The following is a 22,772-nucleotide window of genomic DNA, read 5'->3' as shown; positions in this document are numbered from 1 at the left end:
TAAATAATGTATTTCAGTATGTTTTTGGACACTGACATTGGTGAAACTATACTAGACACAATGATAAATGATGGAAAACAGCATTTTATTCCAGTCTGAGTCAAAAAAGCATAAAACAATCTTTTGGCTTAATCTTTTTGACAGAAATAATAGATTGTATAAAGTTGTTTAACAACATTTAATTGCCATTTCTACATTTAAGTGCCTGTTCTTTATGTTGATAGGAAGATAGCTTTTAGAGAGTTGATAGAAAAAATTTGATGCCTTCTGAAGTACAGGATTTATATACCGTAGAGTGTTAAAAGACAGTATTGTTGTAAAAATTTTTAATTAACATTGTTGTCAGCATCACCCTAATTCTGACATTTCAGGCTTACAATTTATTATGGAGATGTAAAAGTATTGTTTGCAAGTATTATTTGTAAATGTATTTACATTATTATATTAAAAAAGTAAAAGGATTCTTTAAATGTGTTTCTCGTCAATGCAGCCACTGTACCACAGTTGCCAACTGGCAACTAGGGTACCCTAGCAAACCTGTCATACTGCAGAATCCTTGTCCATTCAGGCCACTGGCAGTCTGGAGGAGTGTGCAAACCCATCAGTCAGTCATCCCCGGCCAAAAGCTGATACTTAAGGAATAGTTGGATTTTCTCCTTTTCTGTCTATGTTGGATTTCTGAGATTGGATGAGGAGACGGGGCGACATTTGGACCATGAAAAACCTAACTTAACTTTGCACGTAGTTTTCCAAGGTATGTGTATTTTTTTTGTTTTGTGTGTTTGTTTATTTTGTATTATATGTCATTGCTCATAGGACTGGTAAAATAAAGATCATTATTAGAGATTTACTGTCACGACAGCTCACTTAATGCCAGTCACAGCTTTCCCCAGTAGGTCTCAATGTTGCCCAGTATTGATAAAACTATGTTATAAAAAGGAAAGAAAAAGTTAAAAGATAAAAAGGCTAAAAGGCTGACTATATTCTATATTTTGCTTATTGTCAACAAATATTGTGTGCAGACCCAAAACAACAATCAATGTATCTTACTCACTAGTATTATGTCTTTATCTAAAGCCTGATATATCTTGTTCCTCTGTGCCACAAGGCTCCATTGTTGTCGAAAAGCTCTTAAAAACACACCAATAGACCACATCATTGCACTGGGCAACATGTTCCTTTACTAGCATGAACACACACAATAGTTTATTTTGACTTGGAGATTTTTTGACATAAAAAATATTGACTCTTGCCGGCCTAATCTTTTTAAATATAGTCAGGCAGAGAATGGTTTTGCAATCCATGCGCATAAGACCTTTTTTTAATTTAATCAAAATTACATAGTAGAGTATTGCCACATGTCCCTTTGTGCCTTTAAATTCATTTAAACTGGGTTGGAAAAACGACGGAAGACAACCGGCTGCATGTATACTCGGCACAGGCGCACACACACACAAAACTGTAACTCCTACAAAGGGGAATCAGGTTGTATTCTTGTTTCTGTATCTTCTTAGTAGGTAACCATGATTAAAACAAAAGAAAGGTGTTGCTGTATATGAGTAACATGGGTGCAGCTGGAAAAATAACAAAAGAGAAATTCTAATTAAAAGTGTCATTCTTCTGCAGTTATTACTTATAATGAAGATAACAAAGAGACTAAGTGTTGCTCATTTATTCTGGACCTCCTAGGTCATGGTAAGATCCCCCAGTGTTCACCAGACTATACCTCAGTCGTACAATAATAAAGTAGTGTATCATACTCTGCTTTGTGAAGACACACTTGTAAGGTAAACAACAGATTTATTAAATAGAACATTATTTAATAAAATTCAAGCAAATACAATCATAAGGAAAGAACCTTATGATTGTAACAAGTAACAAGTAGCTTGTGATAGAAGTAAATAAATACACTGACAGAAAAATGTTGTAATAATGTGGGTAATTTTATTAGACAATCTGCACCCCAAACACCTGTTCTTGCACTATGTAACTCGGGTTGAGCGGGTATGATCTCCCAGTAGAAGTGAGTGATGCTTTACGGCACCACGTCACACACCACAAACTATGGGTCTTCAGCTCGCTATAAGAAGAAGCTTATAGCGAGCTTATAGCGATACTTTCTTTCATTTATCAACCCCTTAGAAGAATTTTGTGTTTGTTGCATGAATGATTTGTTTTCTGTACATGAGCTTTTAGCTTCTAGGGTTGCACTGTTTCCATTACCCTTAACCACTCAGACTCAGAGCCCAACAGAATTTCAAGCACCAGCGTCCTGTAATTACCACTTGTGGCTGCAGAGGGGGCTGTTGCCATTGCTCAGCAAAAGTTACGTAGTCTTGCTTTAAGCATGAAAGTACAGCTGTCCTTCAACAGAACTTTCCCAGGTAGAGCTCATTTAGGCTTTCTTATTAGATGTCTCAATTTATTTATTTTTACCTGATTTCATTTGAATATTGTATTTTTCTTAAATAACTGTACCAGAACAAGGTAAACAAATGAATACTTTAAAAGAGCAAGAAAAATGAGCCAGCAGCAACAACAACAACAACAACAAAAAGATTCTCTGTAATTAAGTGAATGTAATTTTAAATTTAATATATTATATACATATTTCACAGCACTCACTCGTTAAATGGTTTAAGTACACTATTAAATCTTATTTTGCTAATCAAGAAGATTTTGATTTTTACACATGCAAACTAATATGGTGCAACAGCCAGTAAAGTATTTTTCAGATGCACAAACCTCACACATTTTGCATGCTGATCTGCAGAAATACCTTCATATATTGAGTTATCATTTTACTTTTGGTTAGTATTCATTATGTTTTAAAGCAGTTTTTATAGAATAGGAAACCTAACATCAGACTGGTAATTTTCAGTTATTTGGGTATCTGGACTGCCAAAACAGGACCATTTCCTGACACTGTGATGCATACTGTAAATAATTAACTAAAAAAAAACCCTGTTTCAAAAATGTTCAGGTGTTATCTTTGTACTACAAGTGCTTAAGTAAAATATTTATTTAAGAAAAGTACTTTAAATTTATACCAGAAACATTCAAACTGATAATTACAGAGACATAGACCTGTCTCTCATTTCTTCTCTGGGTATGCTTGCTTACAGCAGGCACAACAAAGCCAGCAGTGACAGCAATAATGCAGGAGCTGAGAGAGGAGTGCACTGGATGTCTCTGAAGCTGCTTGAGTTTCTTCTACCTTCATCTGCTCTTCATGCATCTTGGTAGAAGCTTGTTGCATTGCCTGCGCTGCTTCATCCCCTGTGGTTATATGCACTTGGAATGTCTGATTAGCTTTGTCGCAAGCTGTCAGTCCCCTAGTCACTTTTTCTTTGACGTGGAGTTTCTCAATCTCACTGAGCATCTGAATCTTAATTTGTCCGAGCTCATCGTATTTTTTCTCAAGTATTTTGTGGTCTCTCTCCCAGTCAGTTTTAGATGTTGTGTTCTTACCTAGTCCTTGTTCCAGCTTTGTATTCTCCAGTCGAACCTTTTGTTTCTGTAACCATGTTCTCTTAACAAACTGATTGATCTCCTTTAGTCTTTTCTCCAGATTGTTTCTCATTTCATGACCCCTGCTCCTCATCTGATCAATCTCCTTCCGTTCCATTTTAGTGTTCTTCCAGATCTTTCGCAAACAGTCTCTTTTTGACATTTTCTCATCTGTAAAATCATTCTGCTCTACCACTGACTCGGAAATTGTTGCAAGCTTCTGTTTCCATTCATTTTCCACTTCTTCTTCTGTTCCCACGAGCAGAACTCCCCTCTTCATTTTTGAGTATTTACCTTTTCTTTCAAGATCACCTTTATCTTCTTTTAACTTCCACTGATGTTCAAATACTTCAGTCTGGATCATGACATCTGACTGCAGGACATCCTTCTCACATTCAAACTCTTTAATTTTATTCAAATCCTGTTTCTCGATATCATGCTCTTGCAGTGATTCTTTTGCTACAATCTCAGTTTGTACTGCCTTGTCAAAGTTCATTAACACCCCATGTTTCTTTTCTCTTTGTATCAGGTAATAATAACCAGTGATTATATTTTTCTGTTTATCAAGGTCAGCATATTTGTTTTCCAATATTGAATTCATTTGGAGTATGTCTTCATTTTTGTGCTCTAATCTGTCCAAGTATTCACGTGTCCTTTGATACAATTGTTTTAGATTTGCTCTCAGACTACCCATGGAGTTCATAACACTGGTGAGCTGTTCCTTTCTGATTTTTAGCTCGGACAATTTGTCTTTCATTCCCTTCTTTCCATTTAAAAACATTTCTCTCTCACTTTCAATAGTTGCCCTCATTTGATACAGTTGTTCTTGGTTCATCTCATCAAGGAGACAATCAATACTTATTTTCTTGCTTTGTAGCTCCAGTTTTTTGATTTCCAACTTCTCATTTTCCTCATTTATATCTTGTTTTTCTTGTTCTGATATGTTGGTTTCTTTCAGGATGACAGACCTCATCATTTTCAAGTTCAGTTTGTTCATCTGCTCATTCACTCTTTCCAGATCCTCTTTGAGCTTTTGTTCCAATACAGTGCACAATTTTTGCATGTATTTTTGACTTTGTTCTAATTTACGTAGTTTGTGTGTGATGTCTTCAATTATCTTTTGATTTAGCTCTTTAAGTTTTGCTCTCAGAGTTATCACTGATTCCACTGTATTTTTTCTCGTTTTTACCTCAGACACATCTTCTATTTTATCCATTTCATTCAAAAGCATTTCTCTCTCTTTGTCAGCATTAAACTTCATTTGAATGAGTTGTTCTCTCTCTTCACTGATGATGTCCTCCTGTTTCCTCTTGTTATGATTCATCTTCAAAAGTTCCAGTTCTCGAAATTGTCTTTGGATCTCATCATTCTTTATTTGGTTTTTTTGTGATTTCAGTGCAATCATTTTCATTACTTCCTTAAGTTTGTTCCTTTCTGTCTGAACCTGAAGGGTCAGGTGTTTAATGTTTGTTTTCTCTTGGTTTATCTCATTAAGGAAAAAGTCAGAGTTATCTTTCTTGCTTTGTAGCTCAATCTTTTCTATTTCCAACCTGTTCCTTTTTTCTTTTACATTTTGTTCAAATGTATTTATATGTGTCACAATGTCAGACCTCATCAGCTCCAAGTCCAGTTTCTCTTTTTTAATTCCTTTCCTCCACCTTTCCGGATCCTCTCTCTCTTGGGTCAACCCTGTGTTAACCCTTTCACAGTCTTTTATTTCCACTTCAACATTTGGCTTTTGTTGACCTTTCATTTCTTGTATGTGTCTGAAGATATCTGATATCAGACTAATGAAAACTTCCTTTTCTCTTTGAAACATTTTATTGTATGGAAACATCTTGTCTTTCTCTTCATCAATTTGTACACACTTTTGATCCAGTAAAGTGCACAATTTTAGAACATGATTGTTGTTTTCTTCTACTCGCTGAATTATGTTCTTCATGTCTTTACATTTTCTTTCATTTAGCAGTTTTAGTTTTGCTCTGACAGTGTCCAAGGATTTCATTTTAATGATGAACTGATCTTCTTTTACTTTCAGATCATTTAGCTCTCCTGCCAATCTTTTGCTTTCAATCAAAAGCATTTCTCTCTCTCTGTCAATGTCAGTCGTTGTCTGACTGAGGCGTTCTTTCTCTCTACTGAGGCTTTTCATGGTAGCGTAAACCTCTTCTTTCGTCTTTTTGAGATTCTTCCTCAAAACTTCCACTTCTTTTCTTTCTGCCAGTACGTTCTTCTCACTGCTTTCCAGTTCTTGTTTTAGTCTTCTGATATTGTCATCTTGGTATTCTTGTTGTATTTGTTTTAAAGTAATCTTGTTAATGACATTTTCAAGTTTGTTTCTGCCTGTCTGAACCTTAAGCATTAGATCTTTAATGAGGGTTTTCTCTCCGTCTATCTCATCAAGCGGACTGTCTGCATGTTCCTTCTCCTTTTGTAGCTCAGTCTTTGTGATTTCAGACTTTTGTCTTTCCTCTTTTAAATGTTGTTTATCTTGTTCTAACAAGTTAGTTTGTTTCAGAATGTCAGATCTCATCAGCTCCAAGTCCTTTCTCTCTTTGTTCATCGTCTCATTGAGTGCATCCAGATCCTCCCTGTCTTGCTTCAGTTCAGCCCTCTGTTTTTCAAGATTTTGTTTTTCCATTTCGAACTTGTGCTTCCATTGATTTTCCATGACTTCTCGCTTCATTACCATCTCTGATAGTATACCAATCAGATCATTTTTTTCCGTTTGTATCAGCTCAGTGTAAACCGGCATCTGGGTGGTCACTTGATCAAAGTCTGCAAGTTTTTGCTCCAATGCAAAGCATAATCTCTGCACCTTTTCATTGCTTTGGTCCAGATTGTATGTTTTGTTTTTGATCTGTCCACGTGTCTTTTCATTCAGCTCTTTGAGTTTACCTCTCAGAGTTTGTATGGATAGTATTTCACTCATGAACTGATCTTCTCTGACTTTCAAGTCAGACAGTCCCGCTGCCATTTTATCTTTGTCATTCATAAGTTTTTGTCTGTCCATGTCGAGACTAGTCTTCAACTGACTTAGCTTTTCTTTTTCTTCACTGATGCTGCTCATAGCAGCTTCATGCTCGTCTTTCTTCTTGTTGAGATCCTTCTTCAAAACATCCAATTCTTCTCTTTCTGCCAGAACGCTTTTATTACGGGTTTGTAGTTCTCGAGTTTGTCTTTTGATGTCATTATCCTTTAGTTCTTGCTCTTTTTGCTTCAAAGCAATAATGTTTACTGCATTCTGAAGTTTGTTTCTTTCTGTCTGAACCTGGAGGTCAGATCTTGGATGTTGGCTTTCTCTCTTTTTGATCTCATCAAACAGACTGTCTGCATGTTCTTTGTTCTTTTGTAGTTCAGTCTTTGTGATTTGAAATTTCTCTTTCGTCTTTTAAATCTCGTATATCTTGTTCTAAAAGGGCAGTTTGTTTCAGGATGTCAGACCTCTTCAGCTCCAGGTCCATTTGATCTTTGTTCATCATCTCATTGAGTGCATCCAGATCCTCCCTGTCTTGCTTCAGTTCAGCCCTCTGTTTTTCAAGATTTTGTTTTTCCATTTCGAACTTGTGCTTCCATTGATTTTCCATGACTTCTCGCTTCATTACCATCTCTGATAGTATACCAATCAGATCATTTTTTTCCGTTTGTATCAGCTCAGTGTAAACCGGCATCTGGGTGGTCACTTGATCAAAGTCTGCAAGTTTTTGCTCCAATGCAAAGCATAATCTCTGCACCTTTTCATTGCTTTGGTCCAGATTGTATGTTTTGTTTTTGATCTGTCCACGTGTCTTTTCATTCAGCTCTTTGAGTTTACCTCTCAGAGTTTGTATGGACAGTATTTCACTCATGAACTGATCTTCTCTGACCTTCAAGTCAGACAGTCCCGCTGCCATTTTATCTTTGTCATTCATAAGTTTTTGTCTGTCCATGTCGAGACTAATCTTCAACTGACTTAGCTTTTCTTTTTCTTCACTGATGCTGCTCATAGCAGCTTCATGCTCGTCTTTCTTCTTGTTGAGATCCTTCTTCAAAACATCCAATTCTTCTCTTTCTGCCAGAACGCTTTTATTACGGGTTTGTAGTTCTCGAGTTTGTCTTTTGATGTCATTATCCTTTAGTTCTTGCTCTTTTTGCTTCAAAGCAATAATGTTTACTGCATTCTGAAGTTTGTTTCTTTCTGTCTGAACCTGGAGGGTCAGATCTTGGATGTTGGCTTTCTCTCTTTTGATCTCATCAAACAGACTGTCTGCATGTTCTTTGTTCTTTTGTAGTTCAGTCTTTGTGATTTGAAATTTCTCTTTTTCGTCTTTTAAATCTCGTATATCTTGTTCTAAAAGGGCAGTTTGTTTCAGGATGTCAGACCTCTTCAGCTCCAGGTCCATTTGATCTTTGTTCATCATCTCATTGAGTGCATCCAGATCCTCCCTGTCTTGCTTCAGTTCAGCCCTCTGTTTTTCAAGATTTTGTTTTTCCATTTCGAACTTGTGCTTCCATTGATTTTCCATGACTTCTCGCTTCATTACCATCTCTGATAGTATACCAATCAGATCATTTTTTTCCGTTTGTATCAGCTCAGTGTAAACCGGCATCTGGGTGGTCACTTGATCAAAGTCTGCAAGTTTTTGCTCCAATGCAAAGCATAATCTCTGCACCTTTTCATTGCTTTGGTCCAGATTGTATGTTTTGTTTTTGATCTGTCCACGTGTCTTTTCATTCAGCTCTTTGAGTTTACCTCTCAGAGTTTGTATGGATAGTATTTCACTCATGAACTGATCTTCTCTGACTTTCAAGTCAGACAGTCCCGCTGCCATTTTATCTTTGTCATTCATAAGTTTTTGTCTGTCCATGTCGAGACTAGTCTTCAGCTGACTTAGCTTTTCTTTTTCTTCACTGATGCTGCTCATAACAGCTTCATGCTCGTCTTTCTTCCTGTTGAGATCCTTCTTCAAAACATCCAATTCTTCTCTTTCTGCCAGAACGCTTTTATTACGGGTTTGTAGTTCTCGAGTTTGTCTTTTGATGTCATTATCCTTTAGTTCTTGCTCTTTTTGCTTCAAAGCAATAATGTTTATCGCATTCTGAAGTTTGTTTCTTTCTGTCTGAACCTGGAGGGTCAGATCTTGGATGTTGGCTTTCTCTCTTTTGATCTCATCAAACAGACTGTCTGCATGTTCTTTGTTCTTTTGTAGTTCAGTCTTTGTGATTTGAAATTTCTCTTTTTCGTCTTTTAAATCTCGTATATCTTGTTCTAAAAGGGCAGTTTGTTTCAGGATGTCAGACCTCTTCAGCTCCAGGTCCATTTGATCTTTGTTCATCATCTCATTGAGTGCATCCAGATCCTCCCTGTCTTGCTTCAGTTCAGCCCTCTGTTTTTCAAGATTTTGTTTTTCCATTTCGAACTTGTGCTTCCATTGATTTTCCATGACTTCTCGCTTCATTACCATCTCTGATAGTATACCAATCAGATCATTTTTTTCCGTTTGTATCAGCTCAGTGTAAACCGGCATCTGGGTGGTCACTTGATCAAAGTCTGCAAGTTTTTGCTCCAATGCAAAGCATAATCTCTGCACCTTTTCATTGCTTTGGTCCAGATTGTATGTTTTGTTTTTGATCTGTCCACGTGTCTTTTCATTCAGCTCTTTGAGTTTACCTCTCAGAGTTTGTATGGATAGTATTTCACTCATGAACTGATCTTCTCTGACTTTCAAGTCAGACAGTCCCGCTGCCATTTTATCTTTGTCATTCATAAGTTTTTGTCTGTCCATGTCGAGACTAGTCTTCAACTGACTTAGCTTTTCTTTTTCTTCACTGATGCTGCTCATAGCAGCTTCATGCTCGTCTTTCTTCTTGTTGAGATCCTTCTTCAAAACATCCAATTCTTCTCTTTCTGCCAGAACGCTTTTATTACGGGTTTGTAGTTCTCGAGTTTGTCTTTTGATGTCATTATCCTTTAGTTCTTGCTCTTTTTGCTTCAAAGCAATAATGTTTATCGCATTCTGAAGTTTGTTTCTTTCTGTCTGAACCTGGAGGGTCAGATCTTGGATGTTGGCTTTCTCTCTTTTGATCTCATCAAACAGACTGTCTGCATGTTCTTTGTTCTTTTGTAGTTCAGTCTTTGTGATTTCAGACTTTTGTCTTTCCTCTTTTAAATGTTGTTTCTCTTGTTCTAACAAGTCAGTTTGTTTCAGAATGTCAGATCTCATCAGCTCCAAGTCCTTTCTCTCTTTGTTCATCGTCTCATTGAGTGCATCCAGATCCTCCCTGTCTTGCTTCAGTTCAGCCCTCTGTTTTTCAAGATTTTGTTTTTCCATTTCGAACTTGTGCTTCCATTGATTTTCCATGACTTCTCGCTTCATTACCATCTCTGATAGTATACCAATCAGATCATTTTTTTCCGTTTGTATCAGCTCAGTGTAAACCGGCATCTGGGTGGTCACTTGATCAAAGTCTGCAAGTTTTTGCTCCAATGCAAAGCATAATCTCTGCACCTTTTCATTGCTTTGGTCCAGATTGTATGTTTTGTTTTTGATCTGTCCACGTGTCTTTTCATTCAGCTCTTTGAGTTTACCTCTCAGAGTTTGTATGGATAGTATTTCACTCATGAACTGATCTTCTCTGACTTTCAAGTCAGACAGTCCCGCTGCCATTTTATCTTTGTCATTCATAAGTTTTTGTCTGTCCATGTCGAGACTAGTCTTCAGCTGACTTAGCTTTTCTTTTTCTTCACTGATGCTGCTCATAACAGCTTCATGCTCGTCTTTCTTCCTGTTGAGATCCTTCTTCAAAACATCCAATTCTTCTCTTTCTGCCAGAACGCTTTTATTACGGGTTTGTAGTTCTCGAGTTTGTCTTTTGATGTCATTATCCTTTAGTTCTTGCTCTTTTTGCTTCAAAGCAATAATGTTTATCGCATTCTGAAGTTTGTTTCTTTCTGTCTGAACCTGGAGGGTCAGATCTTGGATGTTGGCTTTCTCTCTTTTGATCTCATCAAACAGACTGTCTGCATGTTCTTTGTTCTTTTGTAGTTCAGTCTTTGTGATTTGAAATTTCTCTTTTTCGTCTTTTAAATCTCGTATATCTTGTTCTAAAAGGGCAGTTTGTTTCAGGATGTCAGACCTCTTCAGCTCCAGGTCCATTTGATCTTTGTTCATCATCTCGTTCACTCTGTCCAGATCTTCTCTGTCTTCCTTCAGCTCTACCTTCAGTTTTTCAAGATGTAGTTTTTCAGTCTTAAACTTTTGTTTCCATAGATTTTCAGTGTCCTCTTTCTGGATGATTATCTCTGAAAGTATACTTATCAGACCTTCCTTTTCTCTCTCCACCAGCTCAGTGTAGCAAGCCATGTTTTCTTTCTGTTCATCGAGTTCTGCAAACTTTTCTTCCAATGCAGTGTACACTCTTAGCACATCTTCATTGTTTTGTTGTAAATGTTCCATTTTGCTTTTGATGTTGTCACTCATTCTTTCACTCAGCTGTTGAAGTTTTACTGTCAGACTTTCCATGACTTCCATTTGATTGCTGACTTGATGTTCTCTAATTTTCAGCTCAGACTTTTCTCTTTCCAGATTGCCCTTTTCATTCAAAAGCATTTCTCTCTCTCTGTTAATGTCAGTCGTTGTCTGACTGAGGCGTTCTCTCTCTCTACTGATGCTTTTCATGGTAGCGCAAACCTGTTCTTTCGTCTTTTTGAGATTCTTCCTCAAAACTTCCACTTCTTTTCTTTCTGGCAGTACGTTCTTCTCACTGCTTTCCAGTTCTTGTTTTAGTCTTTTGATGCTGTCATCTTGGTGTTCTTGTTCTATTTGTTTTAAAGTAATCTTGTTAATGACATTTTCAAGTTTGTTTCTGTCTTTCTGAGCCTTAAGGAATAGATCTTTAATGTTGGTTTTCTCTCTGTCTATTTCATCAAGCAGACTGTGTGCATGTTCCTTCTCCTTTTGTAGCTCAGTCTTTGTGATTTCAGACTTTTGTCTTTCCTCTTTTAAATGTTGTTTCTCTTGTTCTAACAAGTCGGTTTGTTTCAGAATGTCAGATCTCATCAGCTCCAAGTCCTTTCTCTCTTTGTTCATCGTCTCATTGAGTGCATCCAGATCCTCCCTCTCTTGCTTCAGCTCCATCTTCAGTTTTTCATGACCTTCATTTTTTACAACTTTTGGTTTCCAATCTTCTTTCACATCCTCTTTTTCAATGACAACATCTGACAGTCTTATCAGACCTTTTTTTAAGAGCTCAGTGGTATATTCACTCTTTTGTAATTTTTCATCACTTTCCACTTCTTCTGTTTTTTCCTTTCCATTCTTTTTAATTTGTAGCATCACTTTAGCCTCTTCGTCATGTTGTTCATCTTTGTCTAACTGATCAGTTTTTTTATTAATACCATCTTTTATTTTACTAAGTTTTAATTGTCTTTTTTTTCTCAACTTTTTAGTTCCAGCCAGGTGTTTTAGGTCTTTGTCTTTGTTTGAATTGTCGTGGTCTGATACTTTAAACTCAAACCCCAGTTTCTTTTTACTTTGTAATCTGTCTTTTCCTGGTGTAGTATCAAGTTTTCCACATAGTTGTAATTCTTCTTTTAAAATGTCTTTCTTCTCCTTAATGTCCTTTTCAAGTGGTTCTTTCAGTTGCAACATAAGTGTTTCCTTCTGCTCATCTGACGATATTTTTTCTTGTATTTCACTCATCAAATTCACCTCTTCTTCCTTCTGTTTCTTTTTCCCACATTGGACTTCCTTCTTTATTTCTTCTGGTTCATCTGTCCGAGTTTGTATCAGCTTCCTTTTAGTTTCAGGGATTTCTAATCCCTTCTCAAAGCTAGTATTGTTAATTAGCCGCTTTATTTCTTTTAGTACTTTCTTTTGTTTCTGTTTTCCAACTTTTAGGATTAATGACTCAGCTTTAAGAAACTCCTTGTCATTCCCCAGCCCCTTCTCTCTCAGGACTAACCCTTCTGATTTCTCTATGTATTTCTCCTTTTCTTTTTCTATTGGGTTTTGCTCTTTTTTGATATTTATCTCCATTTGCTCCAAATGTGTTTGCTTTTGCTGTATGTTCTTCAATGCACATATCATCATTTCCTTTTGTCTTCTGATATCCATCTTGATAATTTCCACTTCTTTCCTTTCCTGGATTATGATTTTTGCCTGGGCCTTGATATTTTCTTTCTCATTTTTAATTGCTCCATTCAAATCTTCACTGTGTTTTTTCATGTGTTTACATTTCTCCATACATATGTGAATTAGTTCCCAGTACTTTTGAATTTTATTTGCAACGTTGCAACTGATGTATGATACCCTCAGCTGCTCCGTTCCACCTCTGCTTTCATACTTTTCTCTTTGCATTTTCAGCTTTATTATCTCTAGTTCATCTCTCTCCCTGATGATCCTTTCCAGCTGCTGGTTGAGCTCTTTCTTTCTCTTCCTCGTCTCCCTCTTCAGAGCATCTTTTTCTTCTTTGATCTCCGCCAATATCTTTTTATAGTCCTGATCTTTTTGAATTCCTTTTCGGATCATCTGTTGATTTTCTCTTTTTTTGAACTCCAACTCAGACTTCAACAGTTCCATCTCTCTTCTTTCTCTTTTAACTTTCTCTAGTCTGATATCAAGCTCCTGTTTTTGTTTTTGGATATCAGCCCTCATTTGGACCGTTTCATCCATCTCTGCTTCTGCTTGTATAGTCAGTTTTTCAAAGCCCATCTTTATCTGAGAACTTATTCTGATCATGTTGTCTCTTACAGTCTTGTTCTCACCTTTTAATGCTTTGAGCCCTTCTCTTTGTTTCCCTAAGTGAACATTTACGTTTTCCAGAATTCCCATTTCCCTTGTAATTATTTCCAAATGTACGTGAATCTTTTGTGTCACGTTTTGGGGATCAGTAATGGAATCAGTTACCTTTGAGCTTTGGTGTACCATTTTAGATATCTCGCTGTTAGTTCTCACCTGTTTTGGATCCAGGCTTTGTTTTTCATATTCTCTGTATTCTTGGATAAGAGTAGTCAGGTTTTTGGTACTCTGCTCCTCCTCAGCAAGCTCTTGTTTCTTTTGCTGCAGTTTTATTCTCAACACTTCTAATTCATCCCTCTCTCTCATGGTTATGTTTTTTCTAAATATCTGTTCTCCTTCTTTTCTCTTTATTTCCAGTTCTGACTTCAGCAGCTCAATTTCTCTTATTTCTGTTTTGGTTGTTTGTGCTCTGTCATCAATGTCCTGTTTCTGTCTTTTGATGAACTCCCTTAAATGGTTAATCTCATGTATTTCTGCCTCAGCTTGCTGTCTTGCTTTTTTCACATTCTCTCTCTCTACTTGAATTTGTTGTTTCAGCATCTCAGTCTTTTCTCTCTTTGTAATGTGTTTCACTTGCTCAATAATTGAATTTTTCAGTTGTACAGTTTCACTGTTTTTCTGATCCAAACTGTCCGTTATCAGTTTTATGTCCTCCTCTACTCTGTCCTTATCTGATCGGAGTCTGAGGATTTCATTTTCCATTTCTTCCATTTCTTTGCCCATTCTGTTCTTTCTCAGTTTGTCCCATTCTGTACCAATTTCAGCTTTTTCATATTTCTTTATATCTCCCTTCTCTCTCTCAGTATTTTCAAAGGGAGATTCTCCATTCCTTTTTTGTCTGATTTGATTCTTGAATTTTTCAAGGTCAGCTCCTTCCTGGCATATTAATAGATAACTGCTTTTCAAGTCATGTTTTGTAGCTTTTATCTTATAGTTTATGTCCTCTAACTGTCTCAGTTTTACTTCAGTCTCCTTCATAATAATTTGTATATCTTCACTTTTCTTTCTAGTCTTAACAGCCATTTTCTCTACAGTACTCTTAACTTTTGCCATTTTCTCCAACTTCTCCTCAATTACTTCAGTTTGTCTCTGCATTTTTATTTTTAAAATATCTAATTTGTCTCTCTCTCTCAAAGTTTTCTCTAACCGCTGATCTAGTTCTCTTTTTTGTTTTTTTGCTGCAGTTTTCATCATTTTCATGTTACTCAATTCTTCTTTCAGATGCATTTCATTTTGCCTTGTTTCAGTTTTTACCATTTTCAAAAACTCTTTGAATTGTAACAATCCTTCAGTTTCACGGCCTTCATCCTTATGATCTTTGTCAACATTGATTTTTTCAGGTTTTATTTTTAGTTCTTTTTTTACCAATCTTACGATTTTTTGTGTTTTATAAATCTCTGCCATAAGTCTTTGTATATCAGCACTTCCTGTGTCCTTTTTATCAAAACCTCCATCCATCTGCTCAGTATGTGTCTGTTGATCTTTTTTTGACTGCTGACTTTGCTTTTGCTTCTCAACATTCAATTTTATCAAGTCAGACTCATCAGTTATTTCTTTTTTCTCATTATTGCCATTCTCATCTTTTTGTATTTGGTCTTCATATGTAGTCATTTCATGTTTGAAAACATTGGTTTTTACCCACAAAATGCTCTCTCTTTGCTCTGTTTCTTGCAGCAGTCCAGTCCCTCCTTCCTCCACATTTCCAGTTTCCCTTACTGTAATTTTTAACCCAGTTTCAGTCTCTGGTTTCTGGCTCTGCAGGTCATTTATATCCATAATGAGCCTTTTAATCTCTTGATTTTTTTCCTCCATGTTCTCCATAGCACACTTTATTTGGTCTCTGATTTTCTCCTCTTTCTCCTTGAGTTTGGATATCTGCTTTTCCACTTCTTTATTTTGTCTTACATTTATTATTAATTCTGTCTGATCATCATCTATTAAATTTTCTTCATGTATTTCTCTCTGTATCTGTAAGAAAATACTCTGCTTTTCATTTATGTCCACTGCAAAAAACTGTTTGTGCTTTGATTGTCTATGTTCCTGTTCTTTAATTTTGTCACTTTGGTGCTGGTCTTCTAATGTAATTGACTGTTGCAAAGACATAGCCCTTTTTGTAATTTCATCTGCTGCTCTTTCTTGATCTGTTGGAATTTCCAGTGTTTTATCTTTGAGGGTTTCTCTGTGTGTTTCTTTCCGTGGTTCTTGAAGTTTAGATGTATTCACTGAAAAAGTCTTTTTGATTGCAGATTCTGTCAATATCCATCTGCTGACCTGAGCTTTCATGGAAGTCAGCTTGTCCTTCATAGAAAAGAAAGAATTGTTTTTTTGTTATTGTTTCCCATGCAACCAAGTTAGGTTTTATTGTGACATTATTTTATTTATAAATATCATCATTGTTTTTTGCTGTTAAAATATTACATCCTAGAATCATTAAACTCAGTGCCATGTGTCTGTGGCAGGAAGCCATGGTGGAAGAAGTAGTCAAATTTGACTTAAGTGAAAATAGTAACACTGTAATAACAACCTAGTACTTTTGAATGTCTATTTTTGGCAGATATTTAATCTTAATATGTGTAAAAAAAGGAAACGACTTTATAAGGTAATTTAGACATTATACTCATCATCATCTTTAAAGTGCTGACATAACATTAAAGTAATGCTAGTTAGGGGGGCTAGAAGATTATCAGCACTAGACCTCTGTTGTATTTAATTTCTGTGTGGTTGGCAACAATTCAAAGAAATTTAATTCGTATATAGAGGCAGATGTAAAGGCAGGGCTAGGGATTAGAATCTTTCTGTTATGTCACTATAAAGTACATGTAAGTGGTTAACAAATAGATTTAATGTAAACATTTGAATGGGTAAAGTTCAAAAGTAAGATGTAATGAAATGGAACAATATTAAGAAGAACTTCGGAGCTGGCTGTGCTCTAACCACTTTTCATGTCATGTCAAACCAAATCCTCATCTAGTGGGCAAATGATAACATAAGATTTTGACAGATTTGGTTCATATTATTATTACATATGTCAAAGGATAAGTCTTGTGATATTGTCCATTTTTCTTATTATCTTTCTTATTATCAACCAATCCATGTGCAATGTTTACATCTTCAGTAAGTACCAGTTGGCTTGGGGAAGTGAGAAAGCATTGAGAGACAGACTAAAGGGGCCAGTATACTCCATCAGAAATGTATGTTGGATGTTCAAATAGCTTTAGAAAAGTTAGTCGGAATTTGAACTTCTCTCTCTAGTTCTCTTTTTCACTTTTTACACAACTATTTCTGTCAGCTTTAATGTCAACAAAAAAGTGCCATTCTATTCCCATATTTAAATGATATTGCATCTCCCTTTTTAGAAGGATGGCCGGCTTCTCACTCCACCCTCCAGTGAGGCCGCTCAAAACATTAATTGTCAACCAATCCCACAGTGTTTACAGAACAATTGTAAACGCTTTTAATTTACAACTTGGTCTGAAATACCTATTATCTAGTATAACTCAACCCTAACATATTATTGTTTTGAGTTTTTTTATGGGATTTAGTCAGTGAATTTACTACTGTAGTAGAGTGTTTAATAATGATGGCTTCTAAAATTTTTCTTTAATGAATCAAATACACTCATCGAGCACTTTATTTGGAAAACCATACTAAATACTGGGTTGGGCCTCCCTTTTTTCTTAAAATAGCTTCAATTCTTTGTGGTATGGATTCTACAAGATGTTGGAAACATTTGATGCGCCGATTTGTCAGCTGCATATTGATGCTGCCAATCTCCCACATCCCAAAGGTTTTCAACTGGATTCAGATCTAGGGACTGGTGAGGCCACTGAAGTTCACTGAACTCACTATCATGTTCATGGAACCAGTTTGAGATGAGTTTTGCTTTGTGACATGGTGCATTATCATATATATTATATATTATATCATATATTATATCTGGAAGTAGCCATTAGAAGATGGTAAATTGTGGCCAAAAAGGGATGCACATTGTCAGCAACAATACTCAGATAGGCTGTGGTATTCAAACCATGATTGTTTGGTATTAAGGTGCCCAACGTGTGCCAAGAAAACATTCCCCCACCATTACACCCCCACCACATGCCTGGACTGTTGACACAAGGCAGGTTAGGCCTGTGGATATGAATCCATGGGCCTAACCAGTTGATGCCAAATTCTGGCCCTACCATCTGCAGGCCTCAGTAGAAATCCAGATTCTTAAGACCAGGCTACGTTTTGTCAGTCCTCAACTGTCCAGGTTTAGTGAACCTGTGCCCACTGAAGCCTCAGATCTCTGTTCTTGGCTGACAGGTCTGCTGTCAGCCAAGAACAGACAAGAAATGAGTGACAGTCAACACTTTGATTTAACTCATCTCATCTTCTTTAACCCCTAAAACTACAAGGTGATCTAAGCTATAGAATAGGCTTTTTTTCACAGCAGACATTTTGACAAATAGCAGGAAAAGTACAGTTGTTACTCATAACATGAATGACGGCTCAGGTGCATTTAAGCAACTTAATGTTTAAATGGGTACAATACCTGTAGTGGCCTGAACTGGCACAACTAAAAAGAAAGCAGCCATTATTTATTTTATTAAATACACCTGTGCTTTCCGTGCTATGATGTGTCAGAATGTTTGCTGTGGAAATGCCTTATTACTGACCCAAGATTTAAAAAAAGAAAAAAAATGTACTTACCATGTATTTTCTGACTTCTTCCTTGTTCATTTCCATATTCCTTTGGGCTTTGAGCATTTCCTCTTGCACGTTGTTAATCTCTGTTGCAGCGTTTTCTATGTTAACTTTTATCTCACCCATAGTCAGAATTGTAGTTATTGTATCTTCCAGTTTTTGTTCACCCTCCTCCCTTTGCTGTTGTATTTTTACCTTCACGATTTCTAACTCATCCCTCTCTTTTATGATCTTCTCCAGCCATTGTTCTAGCTTCCGTCTCTGTTTTTTTTCTTGAAAATTCCTCCATTTGTTTTGACTCTTGTCTTCTGTAAAGACCCTTATCCTTTTTTCTGGATCTTCTCTCACCATACGCAGCATCTCTCTGATTTCCTGTACTTCAAAAATCATTCTCTGCATGTCAGCTTTGTTCTTGATGCTCATCTCCATGTTGTCTTCCTCAAATTGATTTTCTTTACGTTGATTTATTTCTCTGGTTCTGTCAACCTGATAAAGATTTATCTTATAGTCATCAAATCTGTCCTTCATTTTCACCAACTTGTTCTCTGTTTCCCGTTTTTGCCTCTGCATATCAGCCTTCATTAATGTTTCCCACTGTGTGACCTTCATGCTTACATCCATGTCTTGTTGTTGCTTTTGAGACTCAGATTTCATGTTTTCCATCTGACTGGTCTCTGTATGTAGCTTGTGCCTCTCTCTCAGAGTCACTCCCAGTTGTTGTTCACTCCCTTCCAGCACATCCCAAAGTTTCTCCATCTCTTCGAAGATTCTGCTGACTCTTACCTTCACATTGTCAAAGGTGTCTATTCCCTTTGTTTCTCTTTCTCTCCTTTCCATCTCTGCGACTGTAGCTTTCTGCATTTCAATATCTCTTTGAATTTTTGTCCACCTTTGCTTAATCTTGATGATATTTACATTCATATTATGTTTGATGTGCTCAATTTGATCTCTATGTTGTGAAATATCCTTCGTATTTCTCTTTAACTCTTGCTTTATGTCTTCTAGGTTTTTCTCAATTTGTTCTTTTGCCTGCTTGGCTTCAAGCATTATTTTCTTGTTTTTGTTAACTGCACTCAGCAGGCTGTCAGCCATCAGCCTCTCCATTATCTCTTCTTCTCTCTTTACCATTGTTTCTTTGGGTTCCTTACTTTCTTGTCTTGTCTTATCATACTTGATCATTTCCAACTTGCGTCGCTCACTGATGATCTCATTACGTCTTCTGTCTAGAGTTTCCCTCTCTTGGTATATTTCAGCCTGGATTTTCAGAAGTTGCATTTTTTCTTGAGTGGATTCATTTTTATTATCCTCAAGCTTCTCAAAAACATTTTCTATCTTTAATCTCAGTGTTTTTATAACTAAGTACTGATCATGTTTTTCAGCTGTTAGTCTGTCAATGTCCTCCTGTTGCTGTTCTATCTTTGTCCTCAGGTATCCAATTTCATTTCTCTCTCTTTGTGTCTTTTCCCAGTGTTGTTCAATTACCTCCATTACCTGACATGTCAATTGTCTTTGCCTTTTAATAGTCTCCATGTTTGTTTTCATGTTAACTTTTGTTTGTTTGTCCTCTAATTTCTTGATATTTACCATCGTGCTGTTTTGTTGTCTTTGCTCTGTTGGTTAAGAAAATGGACAGAATGCAACTTGTTTAACAAATGGCCAACACATAAGACCTTTTCTGAGAAGCAAATCTACACTGCATCTTATATTGTGTTAAACCAGGCCAGAAGAAAAGTAAGTTTTGGAAACAGATGGTAAAACAGTAACAGTAAAAAAAGAAGTAAATTGAAAAAATACATTTCCAGCAGGTTTATCCTCTATAGTAACACCAAAGAACAGACAAGTAGGACAAGAAAAGACATACATTTTGCAGAAGGTAGTGACAGGATTTAAAAGCAAGTAGAAAGACATGTCATTCAGTGAGTTATTTATCAAGTTAGACACACTCCTCTCATACTGTCCAGATGCTGGCACTTCTCTCATTCTTCTCTGAGACTTTAATATTAAGTCAGAGAAGTTTGAATTTCGTCTTTCTCTTCCCTCTTCTTTTAATGTGTCTCTGTCTCCCTCCTCCACTCACAAGGCTGGCAACAAGCTTGACCCTGTCTTCACTGGACACTGCTCTAGTACAAACCTCACTGGTACCCCACTTTATGTTTCTGATCATTTCTTTGTGTCCTTCTCTACCTCCTCCTCCATCCACTCACGACCCACCCCTATCCCTCATTGCCACACCCTCCCCTCCCTTAAGCCCACTGACCCCTCCTCCTCTTTTTTCTCATCTCTACCCTCCCCTGAGTCCTTCTCCCTCCTACCCCCCACATCCTATACCACCACTCTTCTTTCGTTCCTGACCTCTTCTCTGAACCATCTCTGCCCACTCACCCTCAGACCTGCAAGGAAATCTCCTTGAGCGCCATGGTTATCTGATTCGCTGCATTACTGAGAGATGTTGCTTGAGAGCAGCTGAGCATAAGTGAAGAAGGAGCAAATTCTTGGAGGACCTTCCCAACTTCCAATCTCTCTCTCTCTCTGCTGCTAAAACTGTTTTCTGTTATTCAAAGTTCCAGACTTCTGTTTCAAATTCCAGAAAACTCTTCAAAACCTTCTTCTCCCTACTCCAGCCGTCAGCTCTTTCTCGTCTTTCATCTCTCCTCCTGGAGGATTTCGCTGCTTTCTTTGAAAAGAAAATTAGCAATATCTGAAATTCATGCACAGATTACCCTCACTTACTACGCACTTACTTACTTACTTACTCACTTCCTATCCACCCTTCCCTCAGCCTCTACAGCTTCAGTCTATCAACCTCCAACCCCATCCCCACGTACTCTGAATCTGGAGTTATATTATTATATATTATTTGGATATTATTATTATATAACTATCACATGTTTCCTAAGGAAAATCTTAATCTGTAAGGTACATAGGGCCTATCGCTGTTAAGTAAATGTAGTGCTGGAAAAAAATAGAATATGTAGTAAATGTAGTAAAGTAGTAGTGTAAAGTAGCATAAGATTGAAATACTTAAGTAAAATAAGTACCTCAAAATTGTACTTAACTATAGTACTTGAGTAAAAGTATTTAGTTACTGTCCAAGTTTTGCTGCCTTTCCATATTAATACTTCATAGTGCAGTCACCATTTAACCTCAATCAAGAGCTTTAAGTTGCTTAAGCTTATACATAAATGCCAGAGTCATGCTTTAGTTGCCACAAGGAAGATACTGTAGAGAAACAACTGAGAAAATATTAATGAAGATTTTGCAGGTTCCTAAAGCTGTTCGTTGTTTAACATGTACAATATTCAGTATGAGTACACGCAAAATGTCAGTATTTGCACACAAAAAAAACCAACACACTGGCATTTAATTTAATTAAAGTGCCAATTGCCAATTGAGGAACAATATCATGCACTAATTTAATTTTAATTGTCTTGTAGGTAACAAATTTAATTTCACAACAGTATGCTAATATATGGTATACTGTTGTACCATTTTTGTCAGGTTTGTCTTACCTAAATCAGCTTTGGATTGTGATGTCCCTTCCTCCACAACATGAAACAGTGCCCTCATTTGTTCCTGTGGTGTCAGAGCTTCAGTGATTGGTGTGGGCTGCTGTGGGATCCAGGCCTCTACAGTGGCTCCAGGTGATCTCACCCCAGTAATGACCTGGTCACTGAACTCCTCCAGGAAGGTGGCCACTACAAATGAATTAGGTGATTAATTCTCTTGTAGGGATATAAAAATTCCTTTTGAGAATTTAACAAGCAAATGTGTATCTAGTAGTAATCTGACTTTGGCGATACTTAACTATGCAGTCTGCCACTTGTTGCTAAGAATTTTCAAGGTAGGTTTTAACTTAATCATATATTCAAAGTGTTAAGACCTAATCTGTCAAACAAAGATACACGATATATCAAACAGTTGCTATATGTTTTGCCATTCAGTGAGAAAGGGTTTTTTTTGACGACCTGCACATTACTCTAAAAACAATCTACTTGCAGTCACTTTAAACACAGAGGCATTTTATGGTAACATCTTAAAGCATGTTTACCATATAATGATCATTCAAAGGTACACACATACATGTATGTTTGTTGTTGAGAACCACACACAATAATTTGGAGGAATAAAATAACAATACGTACCATGCTCTCTTGATTTGGCCATGTTTCCATGTTACAATTTCAGAACTGATATTTCCCATGAAATCAAAGTCCTGAGTTGGAAATTAGAATTTAAAATAAGTACTTAAATTACTGCTCTTAGAACAAGGCATTTATTAAATATAGCAAAATATGAGTGATTCGATATATTGAGCCATTGTAAATTTATATTATTTATGTTATTATTATTTTTGTCTTACCTCAGCTTCCTTTTGTCTTGAGTTGCGTACAAAAACACAAAGTATACCCTGTTAGACTCAAAGTCTTAGAATATAAGACACATTTTAGCAAGTCATTTGACAGACTGCTGCGCTGGTCTGTATAAGTGTGAAACTCTGTGGACATCTGTGGAGATGAGGCAAGCTGGCAATATTATCTTCAAAACATTTTATATCTCCTCCCTCCACATGTTTGTCGACCACCAGGTCAGATAGATGTGACACCCAGTAAGTTTGTGTTGATTGGGAGATATTTTATTGGTGAATCATCTTGCTCTGCGGGTCTGGTCTCAGCTGATAAGGGTGGGGCCCATGTTTGGCTCAGCTCTCCTGATGTACTTTCTGTAAGCATTGAATAATCACATATAAGCAGGCATTGGCTCCCATACTCATACATATATTATACATACATACAA

The 22,772-nt window shown here is 36.7% G+C and overlaps 1 protein-coding gene across 1 annotated transcript; it reads right to left on the bottom strand.

The window, feature by feature from the left end:
• Positions 1–1,656: 1,656 nt before the first annotated feature.
• On the bottom strand, positions 1,657–22,470 carry LOC120802924 (golgin subfamily B member 1-like). Its single transcript, XM_040151112.1, has 6 exons — positions 22,339–22,470; positions 22,121–22,191; positions 21,488–21,673; positions 17,985–19,588; positions 6,891–15,587; positions 1,657–6,781 (listed from the first exon to the last, which is right to left on the bottom strand). Exons 2-6 carry the CDS (start codon positions 22,140–22,142, stop codon positions 3,095–3,097), a joined length of 14,196 nt encoding a protein of 4,731 aa, XP_040007046.1. The 5' UTR covers positions 22,143–22,191; positions 22,339–22,470; the 3' UTR covers positions 1,657–3,094.
• Between the last annotated feature and the right edge of the window lie 302 nt (positions 22,471–22,772).

The sequence above is a fragment of the Xiphias gladius genome, chromosome 17 (assembly GCF_016859285.1).
Source record: "Xiphias gladius isolate SHS-SW01 ecotype Sanya breed wild chromosome 17, ASM1685928v1, whole genome shotgun sequence".
NCBI classification, from domain to species: domain Eukaryota; kingdom Metazoa; phylum Chordata; class Actinopteri; order Istiophoriformes; family Xiphiidae; genus Xiphias; species Xiphias gladius.
This window is presented reverse-complemented; position numbering and strand designations above follow the sequence as displayed.

Excerpts from the sequence above, each read along its gene's own strand:
- LOC120802924 (XM_040151112.1), bottom strand. The coding sequence starts at position 22,142 with ATGGCCAAATCAAGAGAGCATG. Across the intron at positions 21,674-22,120 it reads GGCCAAATCAAGAGAGCATG|TGGCCACCTTCCTGGAGGAG; the intron begins GTACGTATTGTT and ends ATTCATTTGTAG. Across the intron at positions 15,588-17,984 it reads AAGAAGTCAGAAAATACATG|GACAAGCTGACTTCCATGAA; the intron begins GTAAGTACATTT and ends TTTTCTATGAAG.